Source organism: Vollenhovia emeryi, unplaced genomic scaffold (assembly GCF_000949405.1).
Source record: "Vollenhovia emeryi isolate VEMERY1.0 unplaced genomic scaffold, V.emery_V1.0 DF939300.1, whole genome shotgun sequence".
Lineage (NCBI taxonomy): Eukaryota > Metazoa > Arthropoda > Insecta > Hymenoptera > Formicidae > Vollenhovia > Vollenhovia emeryi.
Genome location: NW_011967066.1, coordinates 38,341 through 59,147, shown reverse-complemented (window position 1 = coordinate 59,147; position 20,807 = coordinate 38,341). Strand labels below are relative to the sequence as shown.

At 39.7% G+C, this 20,807-nt stretch overlaps 1 protein-coding gene across 2 annotated transcripts in view; it reads left to right on the top strand.

Moving 5' to 3' along the window:
* LOC105558967 (solute carrier organic anion transporter family member 3A1) overlaps positions 1-20,807 on the top strand; it is a 148,497-nt gene that overhangs the window by 97,712 nt on the left and 29,978 nt on the right. Inside the window, exons 2-6 of one of the 2 annotated variants that reach the window (XM_012006946.1) lie at positions 10,131-10,594; positions 10,861-11,237; positions 13,316-13,536; positions 14,275-14,415; positions 16,648-16,770. In XM_012006946.1, the coding sequence (XP_011862336.1) occupies positions 10,271-10,594; positions 10,861-11,237; positions 13,316-13,536; positions 14,275-14,415; positions 16,648-16,770 (1,186 nt within the window). In that variant the 5' untranslated portion in view covers positions 10,131-10,270. Of the gene's footprint in view, positions 1-10,038; positions 10,595-10,860; positions 11,238-13,315; positions 13,537-14,274; positions 14,416-16,647; positions 16,771-20,807 lie in introns of those variants that run through there. The other variant, XM_012006945.1, reaches the window with a different exon arrangement.

Here is a 20,807-nt window from a genome sequence, read left to right as displayed (position 1 = left end):
AGAAATAATACTGCAGATTAAAACTTTAATAAAAAAGCATTAGTTGAAGGAACATTTATGGCCCGTGCTCGTTTCGTATTCGCCCATTTAAGTAAAAGAATTCAAGTTGATTGGCTACAGATTTCTCGAAACTAGAACCTGGACACAATGGATGCGTGTGCGTGTGCGTGTGTGTGTATAAAATGTGAATTGAAGAAAGATGTTTGTTAAAAATTTGCAAACTAGTAATCGATCAGACCGTTTAGTGTCGCTTTGGGGGAGTCGTAGGAAAAACGTGCGGTAAAAATTGTCGAAACGCCCGGTTGCGTAATCTGGAAGTCTTTCCGACATTGTTATTTCGCGAAAGATTGACTGTCACTCGCGTGTCGTGAGCGATAGATTATCAACTTAATGTAACACGATCCGGTCTCGCCTTCCGTCTCGAACCAAACGGTTTAATAAATTTGATCGTTTGATACGCCGATATTACCTGTGTACGACCCATTTGATTGCGCAGATCGCGAATTAAAGGCGAGATTAACAAATTACGAAACGAACGACTTATGAGAGCGTAAGAACGGTTTCGGTGGTTTTTTTTCTTTCCCCAGCAAACGGTTGTAGCCGCAACGTTGCGGCTGGGAGAACGGTGCCCACGTAACTGCGTGTTAACGCTTCAAATAGCAATTTACGTCTTCGCCGGAGTGTCGAATTTATCTTTAAGATTATTAGCAGCGATTATATTTCCAACGAAAGTGCATCGGTCTTTCAAACCGACTTGTACATTTTAAGATAAACATCGTAAACTTCGGTATCTGCTCGTTTAAATATCGGTCCACTCGAATATTTCTGGTGATAAGTCTTCCTTTTGTGGCGTCTTCTGACTGTACTTCAAAACCGCTGCTTCGATAGTAAACGATAATTAACGGTAATACTGCTGGTCAACGTTCAAGATTCGCGATTTAATCCATAATTTAATAGGATACCTCAACCACCTTTTTACTGACACAGTCAAATATAGTTTTTGAGCTTGCAATTCTTTTTATTGGCTTTTATGCACAAAATAATACCAGGATAAGTTGCGGACCGCAGCTGGCAAACTCGATCAGTGTCGATAAGATAGGAGACGGAATTAAAAACGTCAATCGTCGACATTTTTAATTCCAAGTTCTACTCGGTCCGAGAAATTTATAGCCAATCAATGTGCAACTTTTACGAAAAAGTAGCAATTTTATTAGCTACACATTGCTCAGACCGAGATTTTGGTTCGAGTTCTAGCATTGTCAACACCATGGCTTTACTGACAATTTGACAAATGTTTGGCAGCTACCTCTCTCGAAAAACTTGCAACTATTTCTTCACGCCATACTGCTCTTTTTCTCTTCTTCTAGACTTGGATTTCTGAACTTGCGTTTATTAAAAGTAATCTTTTTTCTAGGCTATTAATCTTATTGTTAGTTCTAATTGCACGATATCGTTCTTATATATCTTCCCTAGAGTATGCTTATTTTGTATATATTTATTGTAGAATTCTTGTATCAAGCAAATATTGTCGTCAAGTGTACCAAAAATTAGTAAAATTCTTAAGAGCGTCGATAAAACAGACCTAAAACTCTCATTATCAGTTCAGAAATCTAATAAAAAAGATATTGGTATGTGAAATTTTCGTTGGTTTTTAATATAAAGTCGATTGTCTCTGGTTTGTCTTTATACGTGCTTAATCGCGTGGAAGAATTTTGCAATTTTGTAAAGCTAATTTCAAACTCAACGCGAATTACGAATTGAAAATTTCAAATACCAATATCTTTTTTATTAGACTTATGAACCGAGTGTTTGAAGTATGAAAATGTTGTATGCGATCCGCAAATTCCTGGTATTATTTTGTGCATAAAAACCAATAAAAAGAATTACAAACGCAAAAACTATATTTGACTGTGTTGGTAAAAAAGATGGCTGAGAGATTCTCTTAAGGACGCGTGATAGTCTACGCCTAGCCGAATCGAGATGCGAATCAATTGATTGGCACGTATCAAAGGCTATAACTAGATGTTCAGGTGTGACTGCATTTTGAAGGTAGACTCGCAGATTTTCAAGCTGATTCGGTGCAACGAACGCTCGGTTTGACGAGCGGTCGCTTTTGGATCGCACTGTATGATAACGTGCTACACGCTGGCATTGAGGTGTAGTCTAAGCAGAATAGGCTAACTAACCAACTAACCACGAGACCACGTCAGTAGGACAGTGAAAGGCGACCTAGACCAAGTCTCTTTCCAGCCGCCGCATGGCGCGGCGCAGCGTTGGAGCTTAACAGGGAGAAAGAGAGAACGAGAAAGAGAGAAAGAGCGAAGGAGACAGCGAAAAAGACGTACGTGTCTCACGCGTGTGTGTTTACCAACACGCGGGGCCACGTGCTGCGCGTGGTACGGCACGTGTCGGTGTGCGTACGCGAGGAGGGAAAAATGGAGCCGCAGCGGCGCGGGAGTCGCTCGCGCGGGTATTTTAATGCTCCGTCGGACGCTGTCGGAAGTGCAGTTAAAGCGTCGTTAACGTTAAGCGTAAATTATTCCACGGGTGTGCCGCGCGGGGGAGACCTCAGCCTCACACCGCCGCTAACCTCGCCGCCCTTCGACGGACTCGATCATTGGGCCGCGCGCGCGGCTCCCGGAAGTCGCCCGGCGTCCTCCGCCCTTTCGTTGGTTATTCAACGACCGCGACCGACGATACCTCATTATCGTCTTCCGCGGACGTCTCTATCCCTCGGCCTACGCGAGCGCGTACGTTACGCACGTGGGCTCACCTGGGAACGGTTACGAGATACTCGAGTCTTTATTCAAACCCACGAGAGCGACATACCAGGGACAATTTATTGCCGGAAATTTCTTCCTCGTGGAATCGCGTGGAACCGCACCTGGTTCCACGTCGCTTAAGGGAATCGTAGACGGAGTCACGTTTTCACGTGCGGAGGTCGCGCCGCCGTGAATGACTGACGCCGACGTTCTGGAGGACACACCGGTGCGGCGTTCAGCTATTTCTAAGTATAAAGAACGCTGTGTTTGCCGGAATTTTATCGTATGTCCGCCGGTGCGTAATAGCCCCTTCGATGCTACGCGTAACAAATTTAAACGACTTGAGAAAATTAAATGCGAAAGTACTCTCTCGTTATTGCAACTGTGTGTATCTCTTCTATCAATTGAATTATGATTCATTACAATTGGATCTTAATGCCATAAAGGCCAAATCAGACTAGCAATTGCCAATTCGGATTGGATCGGGATTGGCGATTGACGATCGGCTTTTGGCCAATGAGAGCCGATCAAATCACTGGCTCCTTTGCGCTCATTGGCTAAAGGACAATTGGAATGAATTGGAATTGTCAATCGCTAATTCCAATCCGGTCCAGCAATCGCTAGTCTGATTTGCTTGAAAGATAAGTAAAATGTTTCGTTATATCACGAATTTTTTTAGAGTTTTAGGAATAAGAAAAAGAATGAGAATTGGCAACTTCCAGACGGATCGCGCAACCGGTTTTTTTTTTAAGAACAGTATATCACTGTTATTTTGTTTTTTTACACATTTGTTTTTCTCAAACCAAACTGCGAAAAAGGCGGAGGATAATTTTAAGCGGTTGGAATTGCTAATACGTCCGACTCTGCCTGATTCCTACGACTGATTCATTCGTGAGATATTTGCGGGTCGGAGCTGGTTCTACAAAAGATTTTCACTCTGGACGCGGATGAGAGGATGGGCGGGAAAGGGGTAGGGGCGGACGACTTGTCCGAAAAGGATTTACGATCGGCAAAAACGCGCTCTCGCAGAATTTCGCCATCGCAGCCGGCCGCCGACCGGCCGTTTGAGGCGACGAGAGAGTCGGCCGGCGCTTCGGTCCTTTCGATTTCGTTCTCGTTGCAGGATTGCAACTTCGATGCCTGACTCCTGCCACGAGAGGAGCGAGGCATCGAGATAAAAATACACAATTTTCGATGACCTCCTTGGTTGCCGAATGAAGAAAGTCCGTCGACGCTCCAAGAGAGAAATCAATGCAACGATCGTCGTGTAATCTTAATAGGCGACGATCGTATGTAATTGTATGTTAATTGTTAATCAACGCATGTTTTTTATTAAACTTGCGAGACATTAAAGCACCTATTAAAGGACCTATTCTAAAACTCAAATTGTCGCAGTTGCGCATCGAAGATATGGAAAAAAAACACAATTGTAAATATTCAATTTATTTAATTTAATGAGAGAGAGAGAGAGAGATTTTGTGGATCTTTTGATACATCGTCTGATGTACGCTAATAATGAGAGACGGAGATGCCAAGTCTGCGTCTGTTTTCACGAGGGCCACAAGTTCATCCTAATTTTCATGCGTGCACAGTGCGCGCTGGTGAATGGCGAATGTTATAGGGTCAATGGCGCGTAGAAACGGCATCGTAGTACCGTAAACACATTCGTATTCTTAGACAGGATTTTAGGGGTCAGCCACCATACGCCGTTAAGCCATTAACGATGATATAAAATCCGTTCGCTAACACGCGCGACGATGTTCCGCAATTTCCGCACTGTTTATTCAGCGTCGCTGGCAGATCGTACGGCGAGTGTCTGCCCTAACGTGCTCTTCGACTGAAACAAACCATTTCGCTCTCCTGATTCGTCAGTTTTTCGTTACCGATGAAATTATCAGCATGGAATCTAAATAACGACGTGCCTTGATATTACAGCGGATACAATTACAGTCGAACATGTAAGACCGCTTCATTTAGTTTGAAATAATACGACTCGATCACAAGACAATGTCTTCGATAATATTACATATATCAATATTTATCTAGGCAATACATTAATAGGGCAGTAGATACGGAAACTATGGTCAAACATATAAGACTGCTCTTTCTTAGAAATAATTTAGCGTCGAAATAAGATGGCTCTGATAGTATTATATCGATTCAATATTTATTTGGACAATATATTGAAGTGGCAGTAGACATAGACATTATGGTCAGACATATTATATTGATGAACAAACTGCGACTTGATCGTTCTACTTTTGGGGTTGCTGGAGTGACGGCTGAACTCCGACGGGATAGTGTGAAAATTTCCAAGACATAATGCGATACGAATTAGACTTCAAACCTCAGTGTTTTTTATATGAAAATGTTTTACTGTGGAGTTCACACACCGCTATGGTATTATTTTCTACATAAAAGCCAATAATAAGATTTACAAACGCAAAAATTGTATGCGTCTCTGCCGGTAAATCACACCACTCCATTCGCGGACAATACTTTACTTTTGTATAATATTATGATTCGCATACCGATGTTCTAATTTTATTTCATACTAAAGATGGTTCATTTTTATCTAATAAAGTTCTCTGACACTATCATCTCGTATAGGCTCTGAACCCTCTTTTTCTATTGTAATATATATACATATATATATATATATTATAAATTTGAGATTACACGTAGAAATTAGAAAAGAAATATCAAACGTCCGTCTGTGTGACTTGAAATCTGTTTCAGATTTATTATTAATTTTCGCGAATTCATACTCGAAAGCATCTTCGAATCAACTACGTTTACGTCGTTTTTTTTTGTACTTTTAAACTACGCGGCGCTTGAATTTCTTGCATAACTTTCTTTAATGTTTATTTTAAAGCGGGAATATTAATTACTGGCACTTGCGTCTTGATTTACGAGCGGGTTCGCGTAGCGAGCACGTATTTTCGAGCGCGTAAGTCGGCGTTAACTGCGAAGAAATCCCGAAGCGAAAGTGAGAACGTGTCTTCACCGTCACACATATCCAGCCGTAGCGGCGTTCTGGTGCACAAACTCCTACTCGCGCTGTCAGTGAAAACCGTTGGTGCGACAGCCCGTGGAATGGAACGCGAGGGAAATGAGGAAAATCGGGCACCGATGAAAGTGAGAGGACGCCGGCTACAGGGTGTCTCAGACGGCTTATTCCGCAGTCGACCGCGAGAGAAAGGAGTTCACCTCTAATGGAGTGGCCGGTCCGGTTGGTCCCGCGCGATCGATGGAAAACGAAAAAGGCGCAGTGGCGGAGGTTGGCCGTTAGTAGGACTCCAAATTTCGGAATCTTGTCATTGTCCAAGCTTCGAAGATGTAATTGCGGAGGACAACTTCAGTGCGCCAAAGTGATTGATTTTCTGGAGAACAAAAGGGCATATATAACGGTGGAAAGAGTTGTCGATGATCGGTTCGAGTCTTGGGAGAGACTTTTTATTATTCGAGTTTTGAAAGATAGTCTATGAAAAATGCAGATAAAATAGTATACAAATAATCGATGAGAGACACGAAAGAAATGTATTACAATATGAATTTTTATATAAATCTTTACACGAAATAAATTACTGATTTGGCAGAACAGTTTCCCAGCGGGATCCTCGGAGCAGGTACTTTTGTTATATTTTTGCCGACGTAATTTTATAAAGAAATTTCTCACGTCCCACGAAGATTATTTTCTCGCTACGCCCATGACCTAGACACCAGACCTACTTACGGATTCTCTGAGATAGAATTGACACGCGCGTTCTACAACGCACGATGACGAACGGATTAAATCGGAGAGTAACTTTCACGTTTGCTCTCGCGCGCGCGATTCTTTTCTTTCTTTATTTTTCCTTAACGTGTGCTATACATTATTTGCCGGGCGCGACTACCCAAAGATTTCGTAAGGTGATTGTTTGAATGCGTTACGTCAACGGCGAACTAATTCCATATAATATTATACAATCCGGCCGGGGTCAGAGTCTGGTGTCGTAAAGTTCCAGATTTTATACGCCGTAAGTTGTTCCTAATGACGTTACTCGCATTACGTCCGAACGTGCGCGCCTTTTCGTCTAACTCTCGCGGCTATTATTTATTTGGTGTTACAAATAAATACGGGGAGAAAGGAAGGCGACTGGTTCTCTCGTAAACCTTTCTCTCGGCTGGCAGGAATTAAATAACTGCTGGACGCGGACCCCGAAAATCTGCATTTACGCTCACGGAACAAAGCGAGATTTCGGGGAAGGCACGTCGAATGATCCGCATGCAGCTATAACTAATGCAACGAACCGTCTGAATTAGGAATTTCGCCATATGCGAATTTTTCGGATCTTCTTCGGGACGTCAAAAATTTGCTAGTGAGTTTGCCTGTTTATGTAACGTCGATACCACTAAATGCATTAAGATACTTTAATTAGAACCAAGTTTAACAGCTCAAGAGAAGTTGGAATGTGAGTTGTATATGTATTGAACTTGATCCCTAATTACACACGCGCGCGCGTACATGTTTTTTATTATATTCTCATATGTGTATATATATATTACAATAATTTTATGTATCTATTATACTATTTCTATTTTGTGGTACTTACAGAGAGTTTGAACCAATATATTTACGAGCAATGAGTAAATTAATAAAGTAGATGTTTAATTAATCAGTCTTTAGTTAATCAATCAATAAAAAAATCAGTGAACAAAAGTCCGTGGAATACATTAATTAAAGAAAAAAACAGTATAAAGTACGAGGTAACGCTTTTTTCCCTTAATCCTAGGTTTAATGTAAATAAATATTTGTTAAAATTAATTTATTAAAACGCAAAAAGACAACACTCCATGTTGATGCGTCTTATGTGGGATAGACTAAGAGGAAACTAAAAACGAGAATCAAGGAACATATGAATAAGAAAAAAACTAGACGAACAAAAGCATTCAGTTATAACAAAACACATTTTAGATTTTAATCATAACTTCGACTGGGACAACACCAAAATTTTAGATATTGAACCATACTTAAACAAAAGACTCGTCAGCGAGATGATTCACATTAAGGAACAAAACAATGGTATAAACTCACATAACGACACTGAACTTTTAGATTCCTCTTATTTTGATATTCTCACTACCTTAAAAACAAAGCATTAAAGTCACCGACCCCCACATTGTATGTACACCAACCAGGAGAAGACTTGAATATCATGACTCAGTCGTTTTTAATATCTGACAAGAGTAACATCGTAGCGATGCAGACCTTCCTGCTAAAATCTCGTTTAGAAGATTAAATGTCCACCAAGCTAACAACGTATTCGCACTTACTAATGTGCAATACAACTCAATATATTGGACCTGACCAGGACTAGGAACGTCGCCTTTACATTTCAAGTAACTTCTAACAATTTACACGTGCGTTAAAGGATTTATAATCAATTTATTAACAATTGTGACATATTATTATAAGATACTTACACGTTGAAGAAGACTTAGTATAGTCGAAACGTCGTCCGTTATTAATTGTCAATTTTTATATTTAATTTTAACAAATATTTATTTACATTAAACCTAGGATTAAGGGAAAAAAGCGTTACCTCGTACTTTATACTGTTTCTTCTTTAATTAATGTATTCCACGGACTTTTGTTCACTGATTTTTATTAATTAAACATCTACTTTGTTAATTTACTCATTGCTCGTAAATACATTGGCCTTAATTTTCCTTTACTCATTTTTTAAAAAAAGACGAGCTTGTACTTATTCTTAGTTTAATCCTAGAGAATTTTAAACTATGCCAACCAGAGCTTGGTATCTTGACTGTTCTCATCAAAGATACTGATAGAAGATAAATGTTCAATCGATTCAGTGAAGAGATACGGATACAAGTTACATTTCTTGAATTTCTTTGTGGCGAGTATATCGTCACATCTAACGGCTATAACGCGCGAATAGACAAATCACATATACACATACATGCGAAACGTGACGAGAAAAACAAAGACAGCTGCGCGAAAACAGAGGTACTGGCGAGATTTAAACCCCGGTGACTTTGAGCCGAGGAAACGATCTAACGTTTTAGGGGACTCGACCGATAGACGTGCTCGCGTGCGGACGTGTAATCGAGAGCAAATTATAATTGTGAGACGCTTGAGGACGGAGAATAAATTATTCTTTCACCATATATTCTTTATTCTGACACGATAAATATAATTAATCCCGCACGCCAGTCGATCCTAAATCTTCAATTTTAGATGTAGATACAAGATGCACTGAATTATTTTTCCGGAGAGAGATACAGATATAGATAGTATTTGTATCTGCATTTGTATCTGTATCGGTATCTTTTTTAAAAAGATCTGATCTTCTTTGTGATGTCGTAAACTCTAGAAAGTTTTGTGATATAACGAAACATTTTACTTATCTTAAGGCCGAATCAGACTACCAATTGCCGACTCGGATTGGAATAGGATTGGCGATTGACGATTGTCCTCTAGCCAATGAGAGCAAAGTAGCCAGCGATTTGATTGACTCTCATTGACGAGAAGACAATCGTCAATCGCCAATCCCATCCACATCGGCAATTGCTGGTCTGATTTGGCCTTTATGACATTAAGATCCAATTATAATGATCATAATCCAAGCTCTGATGCCAACAGATACAAACCTACTTGTAAGAGGCTTATAGGTAATCCCAACGTAATCCCATCACTATGCAGGGTGTCTCAGGAGGAAAGGTCAATATTCTGGGAGGTGATAGTATTGGTCATTTTAAGCAAAAGTGTTCATATGAATATATGAACCATTCCCCGCTGTGTTTCCAAGATAGAGCTATTTGAATGTACATACAGTTGCAAAATTACTGACAAGAAAAAAATATTACGTACTATTTCTAATATTTATTGTTCAAGTGATTTTTTTCCAAAATACATATAATAAATTTTCAATAATTCCACCGTTAACAACAATGCATTTTTTAACTCGTGTGCGAACATGGCGTGTTGCTCGTTCGACATTTGTGAATATGCGAGACATTTTGAACATTTCTACAATGTTATCAGCGCAACAGTCAACAGACGTATAAGAGTAAATTTTCGCAGACGTTTATGAGATTGGATGAAGGGTGAAATGTACAGAAAAGAAGTATTATTATAAATACACGAGACATTCAAGTAGCTCTATCTCGGAAACAGTAGGGAATGGAACATATATTCATAAGAACATGTTTGCTTAAAATGACGGATACTATCACCTCCCAGAATATTGACCTTTCCCCCTGGGACACCCTGCATAATTGTATAATAATATACAACATAAAAATTTCGATGTATATACGTCAACATAATCCAATAACTCTAAAAATTCTTTTCTTTTCTTGCAGATTGATCAGTCGAACGTGAGCCTTTCAAGCGGCCAAAAGGTTCTTCCAACGAGGAAGAATCCCGGCTAAAGGGGCGCTTAGAGAGCGAAGGGAGACATCACCACGTTATCGCGCGTACGCAGAAAAAGTGAGAAGGAATAATGGCGGGCGAGGATACACAGATATTATCAAACGGCAACGTGGAGGCTCTCACGATCATCCCGCCGAAGATGACGAACGGAAACGGGCTGATCTGCGGCGACAAGCAGCACAACAACAACGGCTCGATTCCGAATGGGAAGTTACACGGCGGAATCGGCGGCACGGAGAACGGCAATCTGATCGTGCCGGATGAGAGGTCGAGCAGCCTTCACACGGAGTTCGACGACGCCGACGTATCCTGTGGATGGGGTCCTTGCAGGCCCCACTGGCTACAATACTTCGCCACGAAACAAGCCTTCCTAGTGACCTTCTGCCTCACCTGGGTTAGTACACTTAAAAAATGTATAACCTTCCGAGCAAAAAATGTATCAAAACGTGATTACAACCAGACAATTGAGGGTAGAAGTAAAAGAGTAGAAAGAAGTGAAGAGCTACATCAGTTTTGAAGAGACTTACTAAAGGATCGATTAATTTTTCCGTGAAAGTAAAGAGATCATGGATACACTTTCCTTGGATTTCTTTGACGAACGACTTTATTGAATGAAAGTAAATTGGGTGTTAAAATCACCTTCGTTTCTTCTCACCGCAGGTGCTTCAGGGTATGTACTACACGTACTTTGTCTCCGTCATCACGACAATAGAGAAGCTCTTCCAAATCCAGTCGAAGACGACGGGCATTATCATGTCGGCCACGGAGATCGGTCAGATCGGGTCCTCCTTGTTACTGACGTATTATGGCGGCCAAGGTCACCGGCCCAAGTGGATAGCCTGGGGCATGATCCTCTTCGCCGTGAGCTCGTTCACCTGCTCGATACCCCACTTTATCTTTGGCGAACAGCTGATCCTTCAGAACGAGATGCTGTTCAGCGGCGTCGGGCCCGGCGCCGAGGGCCACGGGCTCAACAGCTCGTACCCGGTACCGGCGAATCTCTGCAAGTTCCAGGAAAGAAACAACACGTTGGACGGGTGAGTGCCGCTGTCATAACTCTCTTTCGAGTCATCCTCTTCTATTTCTAAATTCTTAATGAGTGCGGCCTCCCAACGATTCATCATAATGAAGAGAGATATCTTCATTGGCTTTTACCCTCGTGATTAAATAATAGCCAACTCGGCAGTCGTGGATTGTCGAAAACACAGGGAATTAGAGTTTATTAGCCGCAGTTGTAGGACAAATGCAAGTGTTCAGAATTATCAACGATTGTTACGTTAGCAGGTGGGTTAATCAGTTAATTTCATAAAATTATTTAATTAATATCTAATTGGGTCATGGATTATTTCAATTCGGTTCAACAGTGTGGTTAGCGATGGTTTGTATTAATAAATTCAAATAACTTGTTCGTTTACTTATGGGAATCAATGTATAATATAAAAAGCGTTCATTGCGATTGAGGGAAATTTACGATCGTTTTGTTATCACAATGTCTCGCGGAAAAGCTGGGCGGCACGCAAACGATCAGCTATGTTAGCATTTCGAGCGAGATACAATAATCGTTTGCCGTGATAAATATACAATGTAAGGCCGAGCACTGCCGAAGTATGCAGTTTTGCCTCAAACTCGTATTATACAAGAACCGGTTCGTCGCATTTCTACAGGACGCGTTGCATCGGCGGCTCATAATCCGCGGGCAACTAATTGAAAAACGAATCCGCGCGCTTCGCGTTGTTACGGAGACCCTTTAGACGGACGAGTATTTTCGGGCGGAAGTAACCTCTCTATTTTTCGAGCAGCTACAGAAATAGAAATAGGACGAAAAGGGGGACCATATTAGGTCTGTGTTGAGAGCTGACAGATGGCCTGTGGCAGATGTTTATAGAAAAGTATGTGCTTAGTACAACGTGTAAAAATAGCTCGAGGAGAGATCTATCTAAAAAAATATTGTAAATTCATTCAAAAAGGTATTCTTTTGAAAATAGTGTTTCGACCAAAGAATGAAAGTTATACGCTGTAAAAAATCGGATACATTCAACCAGTCGTCTGTTAGAAAATGGACGAATCTAAATTTCTTTAGGATTTACCAGATGTGTAGTGAAGTCTAGCAAACTGCTGGTTATGGAATATCTTTTTTCATGGTAAATCCTAGAGGAATTCTGATTCGTCCATTTTCTAACAGACGACTAGTTGAATCTATCAGATTTTTTTGACTGTACGCGTATCTATTAATTTTACGCCATCAACGCACGTGTATTAGAAGATGAATTTCCTCGAGAGCAACAGAGACACAGAGAGAGAGAGAGAGAGAGAAGGAGAGAGGGAGATAGTTTGGCTGATAACATCGTTTTCCGACGGCAGTAATTGTAGTAACGCACTCCATTCTTCAGAAGGCGCGTCCACGTATGCCGTAATTCCGTTAATTGCTGTTACATAAGGAAAGCGTCCATCGGCCGGACGCAATGAGATTCCATGACGGACGTAACGCTCGAAACTGATCCACGCAATTTAACGTGGTAATAAAATAGAGCAATGTCGATTGCCGTTTTTTTTTCTGGGTGTCACGCGCGCATGTTGCAGCTGCACTTATCACTTATCGTGAAGAAAAGCGATTGCATATCCCTCGTGTAGGCGTTAGCTTCCTGATGAATTTCCGCAAATAGTTGATAGATAATTTTACTATGAAATAGAATGCGGCTATCGACGACAAATTTCGGTAGCGATAATTGTGACATATACGGTATAAGACAATTTAGTGTAGTTCGATTTTCTTTTTCAGAGCGAAGAACGTTATAAAGCCGCATTGTTCTAAAAATTTATCGCTTCTACAAATATACCAGCCGGCGAAATTTATGTATTGTTAATGTCGGATCTCGTAAACGCTAAATCTCGTAGCTTAAAATGTTATCATTTTATCTCATAATCGAGTTTAATTTTTCTTAAGTAATAAACTCATATCACTTTGACACTCGTTAAGTAAAATTCGCCTATACATGTGTATTCTATTCAAGAGAGACAATCAAATATAAATTTGCGTAAACTATCGGTATGTATCGAACTGGACGTAGAAAGTAATGCTTTATAATTAATTTTATTGCACTTTTGTTTTTTGAAGGTGGAACATGTCGACGATCGCGCCCCAGACCGATTCGACGGAATACTGCAAGGGCGATTTTCTTATGGAGCAGAGAATACAAAGCAAGATAACCACGGTGGTGCTTGCGATATTTTTCGTATCCTTACTCGGTGTAGGAATGGGTCAAACGGCGGTGTACACCCTCGGTATACCGTACATCGATGATAATGTAGCCAGCAGAGAGAGCCCCTTGTATTTCGGTAAATTCTTTCGCCAATTCGCAACCGCCCTTATTCATCCTTCTTATACAGTACCCTCCATAAGTTTCGAAACACTTAATAAAAATGTGTAATATGGGAATACATAATGAAATCTATGTATTTTACTTTGTGTTTATTTAACTAAAGAAAATTAAAATAGAGATTAAATAAAATTTTAGATTCCTCAAAGTAATCACCTAACCTTTTGTTTTAATGACTGCCTTGCATACTCGCGGCATGTGATAGATTAACTTTTGCAGAGATTCGGGATACGTTTCCATTCTTGCTGGAGAATCTCCCAGAGATGCACTTCACTCGTAATTGCAAATCCTCCTGTCTAATTCGTTATTAAAACATATCGTAATTTTATCGTTAGTGTTATCGTTATTTAAACGACTTATGATAAAATACAAAACGTGTGCACAGATCGCTGCTGTGCCACTATTTATCTGTAAAATATAGGGTATTTCCAAACTTATGGAGGGTACTGTGTGCTTCTCGTACCTTCTACCGTGACAGTTTGATACATTGTAATTTTGTAAAAATAATGTGGTTATTTATTTCAACTACTCGTGTATTTGTAACTATTAAATTTTAATTGTTGGAAGCAACCGTCTTTTAACGTATAAACGTTTACTTTTTTCCAATGTAGTATGATTTATTTTTCTCTTCTCGGCCTACGAATCGAATCGAAAACTTAATTATAGACTTGAAACATCACTTTATTATATGTAACAGCGATCACTATCGGAGTACGGATACTCGGTCCAGCATTAGGCTTCATTCTCGGTTCCTTGTGCACGATGGTCTACGCGGATTTGTCGAGAAACCCGCAAATTACACCATCGGATCCAAGATGGGTTGGTGCGTGGTGGCTTGGTAAGTTCAAACAAATTATAATACCAAAATTAGAAATAATGATTAGTCCAGTTTTAAGAAGTAGGAATAATGTAAGTGAAAATATTCCACTTGCAAAAGACTTTATTTTGAATTTTATAAGACAGACTCCCTCCACAATCAATTTACCGGAAAGTTAAATCTTCATAAGGTTAAATCTTGAATTATTCGATTACCTTATGTAGAAATAATGCAAATAGACTTGGTTTGTCAAAAGTCTTTTGAGCTCCATCGTTCAAATTGCGTATTTAAGGGGATCCTAAAGCCTCTGGCGAACTCGATCAGTGTCAATAAGATCGGAGACGGAATTAAAAACGTCCATTATCGACATTTTTTATTGCAAGTTCTACTCGGTCCGAGAAATTTATAGCCAATCAACTTGTAACTTTTACGAAAAAGCAGCAATTCTATTAGCTACACATTGCTCAGACCGAGATTTTGGATCGAATTCTAGCATCGTCAACACCGTGGCTTTACTGACAATCTGACAAATTTTTGGCAGCGACTTCTCTCGAAGAAACTTGCAATTATTTTTACACGCCATACTGCTCTTTTGCTTTTCTTTTACAATTAGACTTGGATTTCTGGACTTGCGTTTATTAGAAGTAATTTTGTTTTTAGGCTATTAATCTTATTGTTAGTTCTAATTGCACGATATTGTTCTTATATGTTGTCCTTAGAGTATGCTCGTCTCATTTATTTATTGTACAATTCTTATATCAAGTAAATATTGTCGTCAATTGTACCAAAAATCAGTAAAATTATAAATTTTTTTTTCGTTTTTGATATAAAGTCGACCAGCACAGTCTAGATTTTGCTGCTCACTTTAATTCCGTGAAAAAATTTTGCATTTCTATAAAGCCAATTAAAAGATTACTTCTAACAAAGATAAAACGTCGACAAAACAGACGGCATTAGGATCTCCTTAATGACAAATCTATTTGCGTCAGAGCGTACTTTAGTAGATGGATAGCAACTCATTTTTTCCGATCAATTTTGCACGCAAAAGGCGCGCGTTTAGCGACATAAAAGTGTGACAATCGATGGCAAAGAACAGTAAGCCAATAGCTTACTTAAAATTTCCGATAATATCGTGAATCTGGTGTTAATAAAAATGCTAAGCGTTTTACCAATTTTATACAAATATGTATATTTATTTTATATGTGTTATAATATACAATTATACACAGTAGGAAAGCATATCAATTATTCGGACACTGATTATTTAAATTTCATTACGTCGAAGATTTTCCTCCTGTGACTGCAACCTTAACGAAAATATCGCACATGCAATTCCTTTTATTTCTACTAATTTATAGTTATCAATTTATTGTACCATTTGAATTTATTTCTAAATTTTAGACCAGGGTACACGTAAATAAAATTAAAATGTTGGCGCGTTTCATGAAAACATCGGCAAAGACGTGAGAGACAACGAATCAGTATTCAAAATTCACGCGTAATAAATATCTGTATTGACTGTAATTGACTGTTTGTATGCGAACAACAAACACACGCGATGACAGTCGGAGCACTGATAATAACAAATCGTTCGAAAGGAAACACTAGTCGCGGCCAACGAAGCAGTACGAAATGTAACAGTGGCGGTAATAGTGCAAGGGTCTAACAGCATGGATCGCTCTAAAGCTGAAGAAAACCGAATAATGGACAAAGTGGCCGTTATATCATTATATCTTGTTCTTCAATTTGAGCGCAACCTACAGAACGCGGATTACTTGATTTCTAGGAGCACTAAACTGCCGTTAACAAAAATTAGAATTTTACTTCACAAATATACAATGCATAGGAAACTACAAGGCACACACACACACACAAACGAATAATGACTGTAGCTGACAAGAATTATACAGAAACATTTAAAGATTATGTGGAACGATTCTTTCGACGAGTAAACGTACAAGTACGTTTTAGGGATAGTCGTAATAATAATAATTCGCCAAAGAACTAACCGTTTGTTTTGTAAGTTAAAAAATTATATAATTATATAATACACAATTTGTACTTATTATATCTTATACGTGTGAGTTAATGTAAAATTATACTTGTAAATGACAGTATTATATGGCGGTTTATTTGTCTGGACAATTGGTGTGTTTTACTTGTGCCTCTGATTTTTGTAATCGCGAGGCGACTTAATTTATTTTTAAATTATGAGAACCTTTTTCTCTACTGACTTTTCACCTGGTGTTTCAGGTTTAGTCCTTATATCGGCGATGTTGATGATTGTCAGCATAGGAATGTTCGCGTTCCCGACCCGTTTGCCGGCGAGCCGCACTCCGCCACGACGATCAGATACGCAAAAACCAAGCCTGCGAGGTAAGTCCTGATTTATCCCACGGGAATGTCCCCGATCCCTTTCGTCAGGGCTAGTCGCAGCATTGGATCTCGCGCCGACTTAATCTGTTTTTACGGCCCGCCGTAAGCTGCTTTGCGGCAGTTGCCATCTCTCTTTTTCCCTTTTGTCTCGCGCGACATTTTCCGCGCGAATGATCCTGAGGACGACTCTTCGGGAGCCAGGGCCCGCTGTGATGCCAATTTATCCTCGTCGGCGTAATGCGCGCGTGTCACCGCGCCTTCTTTCCTTCGCTCTACGATTGCGATCCGCGCTTTCGCGGTATCCCGACGTCTGATTACAGCATCGCTGCGCGTGATAACGTTGCCCGCAGCCGTTGTGCGAATAAATTGCACAGAGATAAGCAGCTTCGCATTGGAAATTGATTAAACGTTGGAGTTTGTCCGAGCGACGTCTTACAAAATGTGTAGATACACGAAACTCCTCTATTGTCAGATAGATTCCTAACATGAGACATGTCAGGTTTTCAACACCCAAATTTGATCACAAATCATTTTTCCCGACGATTACACGATCTAACAATGAATTTTTCACCAAACAGATTTCACTCCAAGGTCAATAGATTCATAGTGGAAGCAATAGATGATGCCTATTAATTTAACAGAAGCCCCGCCATCTCTTATTAGGAGCCTATCTCATAATAGGCGGCTTTCCTCTGCCTGTAGAGCGAAGTATGTTGCATTCCCATCGCGCGTGAATGTCGTCCTTTCGCGTAATCGATCGTTGTGATTTTGCACTTGACCGAAAACACCAGAGCGTGTCCTTTACCGGTTATTTCGCATATTCATCGTACGTGGATCCGCGGGAAAGTAATTACGGGTACGAATGGCGCACGGGAACGCGGCGTACGAAAGCGAAAACCGTGGGAAAAACGGAGCACTCGCGTGATCGTTAATTTATATTTCCACGTAACGGCATTTTTGTTGCGCGTCGAGAGCGCCGCGACGAAAGGCAAAATTCTGCACGCCAGCCACTTGCCGCGGTGCCGCGGATCGAAGGCTAACGAGAATGCAAATAAAAGCCGGAGACAATGTGCTCTTCGTAAGTTAATCGGGAGCTCACGACGAGCGATTTCGCCTACGGCTTGGAATAATGCTTTCTCTTACACACATATTTACATTGCGCACCAAGGTAACGACATATCGGTGTGCCCTGAACGACGATTCTCGTCAATTTTCCTTTCGACGTGTCAGCATAATTTCTCGATTGAACGACCTTTGCTTTGTGACGAGTGGAGAGAACGGGGAAGAACCAAAATATTATTTTTAAAAGTCAAACGCAATTAATCACAATACGCCGCTTTTTCACGAAAACTGGCTCTTCGCAGCCCTGCCGGAAATAATTCTACAAAACTATAAAATATAAATATTTCGAAATAGTGTGTTACATATAATTAAAATACTTTTTAAACATAATCACAAATTAAAAATGTTTTAATGACGTAAAATAATAAATATCTATAGCTTCACGAACTCACACACATTGATAAAAACAAAGCTTCCTCCATGAGGAAGCAACAATGATGCTATAAAAACATAAGGCAATATTAGATGCCATTTGTTCAAACTCCCGTATTTGCTGTTTTTGCTTCTTTTCCATGTGGACTAAAAAATTTTAGATTTTAATCATTCTACCCTATTGTACACGAAATACAGACGAAAATGTCAATTACTCTGTAAGCCAGAACGATTTGAATTTGTTAGGCGATCTTAGGTGCCTTTACCCTACTTTTTTCGATCTCGTTAGCAAACTGTACATTAGCAAACTGTACACCGATTGTTTGTTGGTCTTATAACGTAGTCTTGCTTTAGACCTATTTTAATTTTTGTGTATTAAAAATGCCTTCTCTTTAAATTTACCGTGAAGAATTTATTGCAAAAGGTACCACCCTCAGCCTGAATTTAAAGCCGGGCTTGCCCTAATTTGTGAGGCTGAATTCATACAGAATTATCGTTAGAATTATTATTATTAGAATCAGTATTGGGCCACGAGGAATCAGCTGTGGCCAGAAATGCGATATTATAATTATTCGTATATGAATTTTTAAAATAATCCCTGTAATTAAATTCTCCTGTATTCTCTCTCGGCTCTGTTTCACTTATTTGCCATAAATTTGTTTATTTAAAAAAGCTGTAATTATCACAAAATACACAAACACACGGGCGATTTGTACAAGAGTATTTATGTGTAATAATATTTATTTTCAGATTATGTGACATATATTTGTAGAGCGATTGCACACTCCAGTCGAAGCTCACTAGAAAATGCACTGATTTTGTCAATCTATGTGAAAGCAGCCGTACAATTTAAAAACCCTCTCTTTAATGAGGAACAAAACGCCTCAATTCTTCAACGATAATCGAGACGCTACAGTATGAATCATTACGCTACATCCGCAGCTGCATCGATCTCTCCCGCGAGATCCCCGTATTCCGTCGCCGTCACGCGACGAAAGCCTGATATTGCATTTGTCGTATGACAAATTTTTCAAGCGTGTTGACTGGTTGCAGAATAGAAAATTTCTAGATGCTCGAGAACTTTACTACCCCGCAGCCAATCAACACACTTAAAAAATGTGTCATCCGACGAATGTAATATTAGGCTAATGCGTTTGTATGGCTCTAGCTATGCGCATAAGGGCCAGTTTCACTCGACTCCCCTAGCCTTTTCTATCTTACTATTTAAAAAGAGATGGAGAATCAGTTAACCTTCGGTTAGCAGTTAACCGATGTTTGTGAAACTGGCCCTAAAAGAATGAACGAATGCGATCTCTGAAGCGGGTAAGCCTCTAAAGGTGGTCCAAGGTCACTGGCAAATCTAGGTGCCGAGAGGAGAAAATTGGTATCGTCTCCGTTTATAATGTATGCGGCTCCAATCGGGAAAGTATGGCTCGCGTCGAGATTTACAGGTTTCGGCACGCCTGTGGGGAGAAAAAAGTCAGGCGCGCGCGCGCGCGCGATTAGACTCTCTCCATGGAGAATCGTCCTCTTCTTGAGCACCTCTCGCGAAATTCGGCGACCGAATAATCAGCCTCGTCTCTGATTAGATTTCTGCGCATTTGCCGGTGCTTCCAGTTGAACTTGTACCGAGCCTGAAGTGGCCCTTTGAAGACGCGGGGCTTCGTTTGCGATCCAACCACCTTGACCTGTTTAATCCTTTGATTTCTCTTAAGCTGCTGCAAGTGTATCAACGAAAGTTTAACAAGAAAATTGACTGGCAAGTTAGTGCGTGTCTATATTAAAGTCAATTACGTTATCGGTTGCAAATATTAATTAGTTATGAGGAAATTCGGTATTTATGCATAAAAGGGGCTTCCTCTCCGATTTGTTTTATTTTTAAATATGTTGTTGGGGATATCTTCCCGAGTCATTTCATATATATATAAGGGCCGGACTCAAATAGTTTCGGAGATACAGGCTGAGAAAGGATACAAATAATAAATATACAGGGTGAGGGAAAAGTACCGGACCGGTAAAATATCTCGAAAAATATGGGAGATACGGAAAAATGTTTCAGACGAAAGTTGTACGGTTTTAAAAGGGCTATATAATGGTAAAATTAATGTTCCAAAAAAATTAATTTTTTATGATTATATGCAGGTCGCCGCCATTTTTTTAAAATGGAACTCCTTATTGTTCATTATACTATTTTATTCTACTAATTAATATGAACAACTTTTGTCTGAAACATTTTTTGATTTGCCTAATACTTTTTGAGATATTCAAGAGAAAATTTATAACTTTTTCAATGTTTAGTTTATAATCTCTCGATAAGTGTTTGTCGGAGGGAAAAGTAGTATAGGACTTTTTTTGCTTGATTTAGTCTCAAGAATATGCTGTTGTAAAAGTGTTCCAATATTGCAACACATAAAATTTACATTCACAAAATTTTTCAATAATTGAAACACCATTGCAACAGCATATTCCTGAGACTAAATCAAGTAAAAAAGTCCTGTACTACTTTTCCCTCCGACAAACAGTTATCGAGAGATTATAAACTA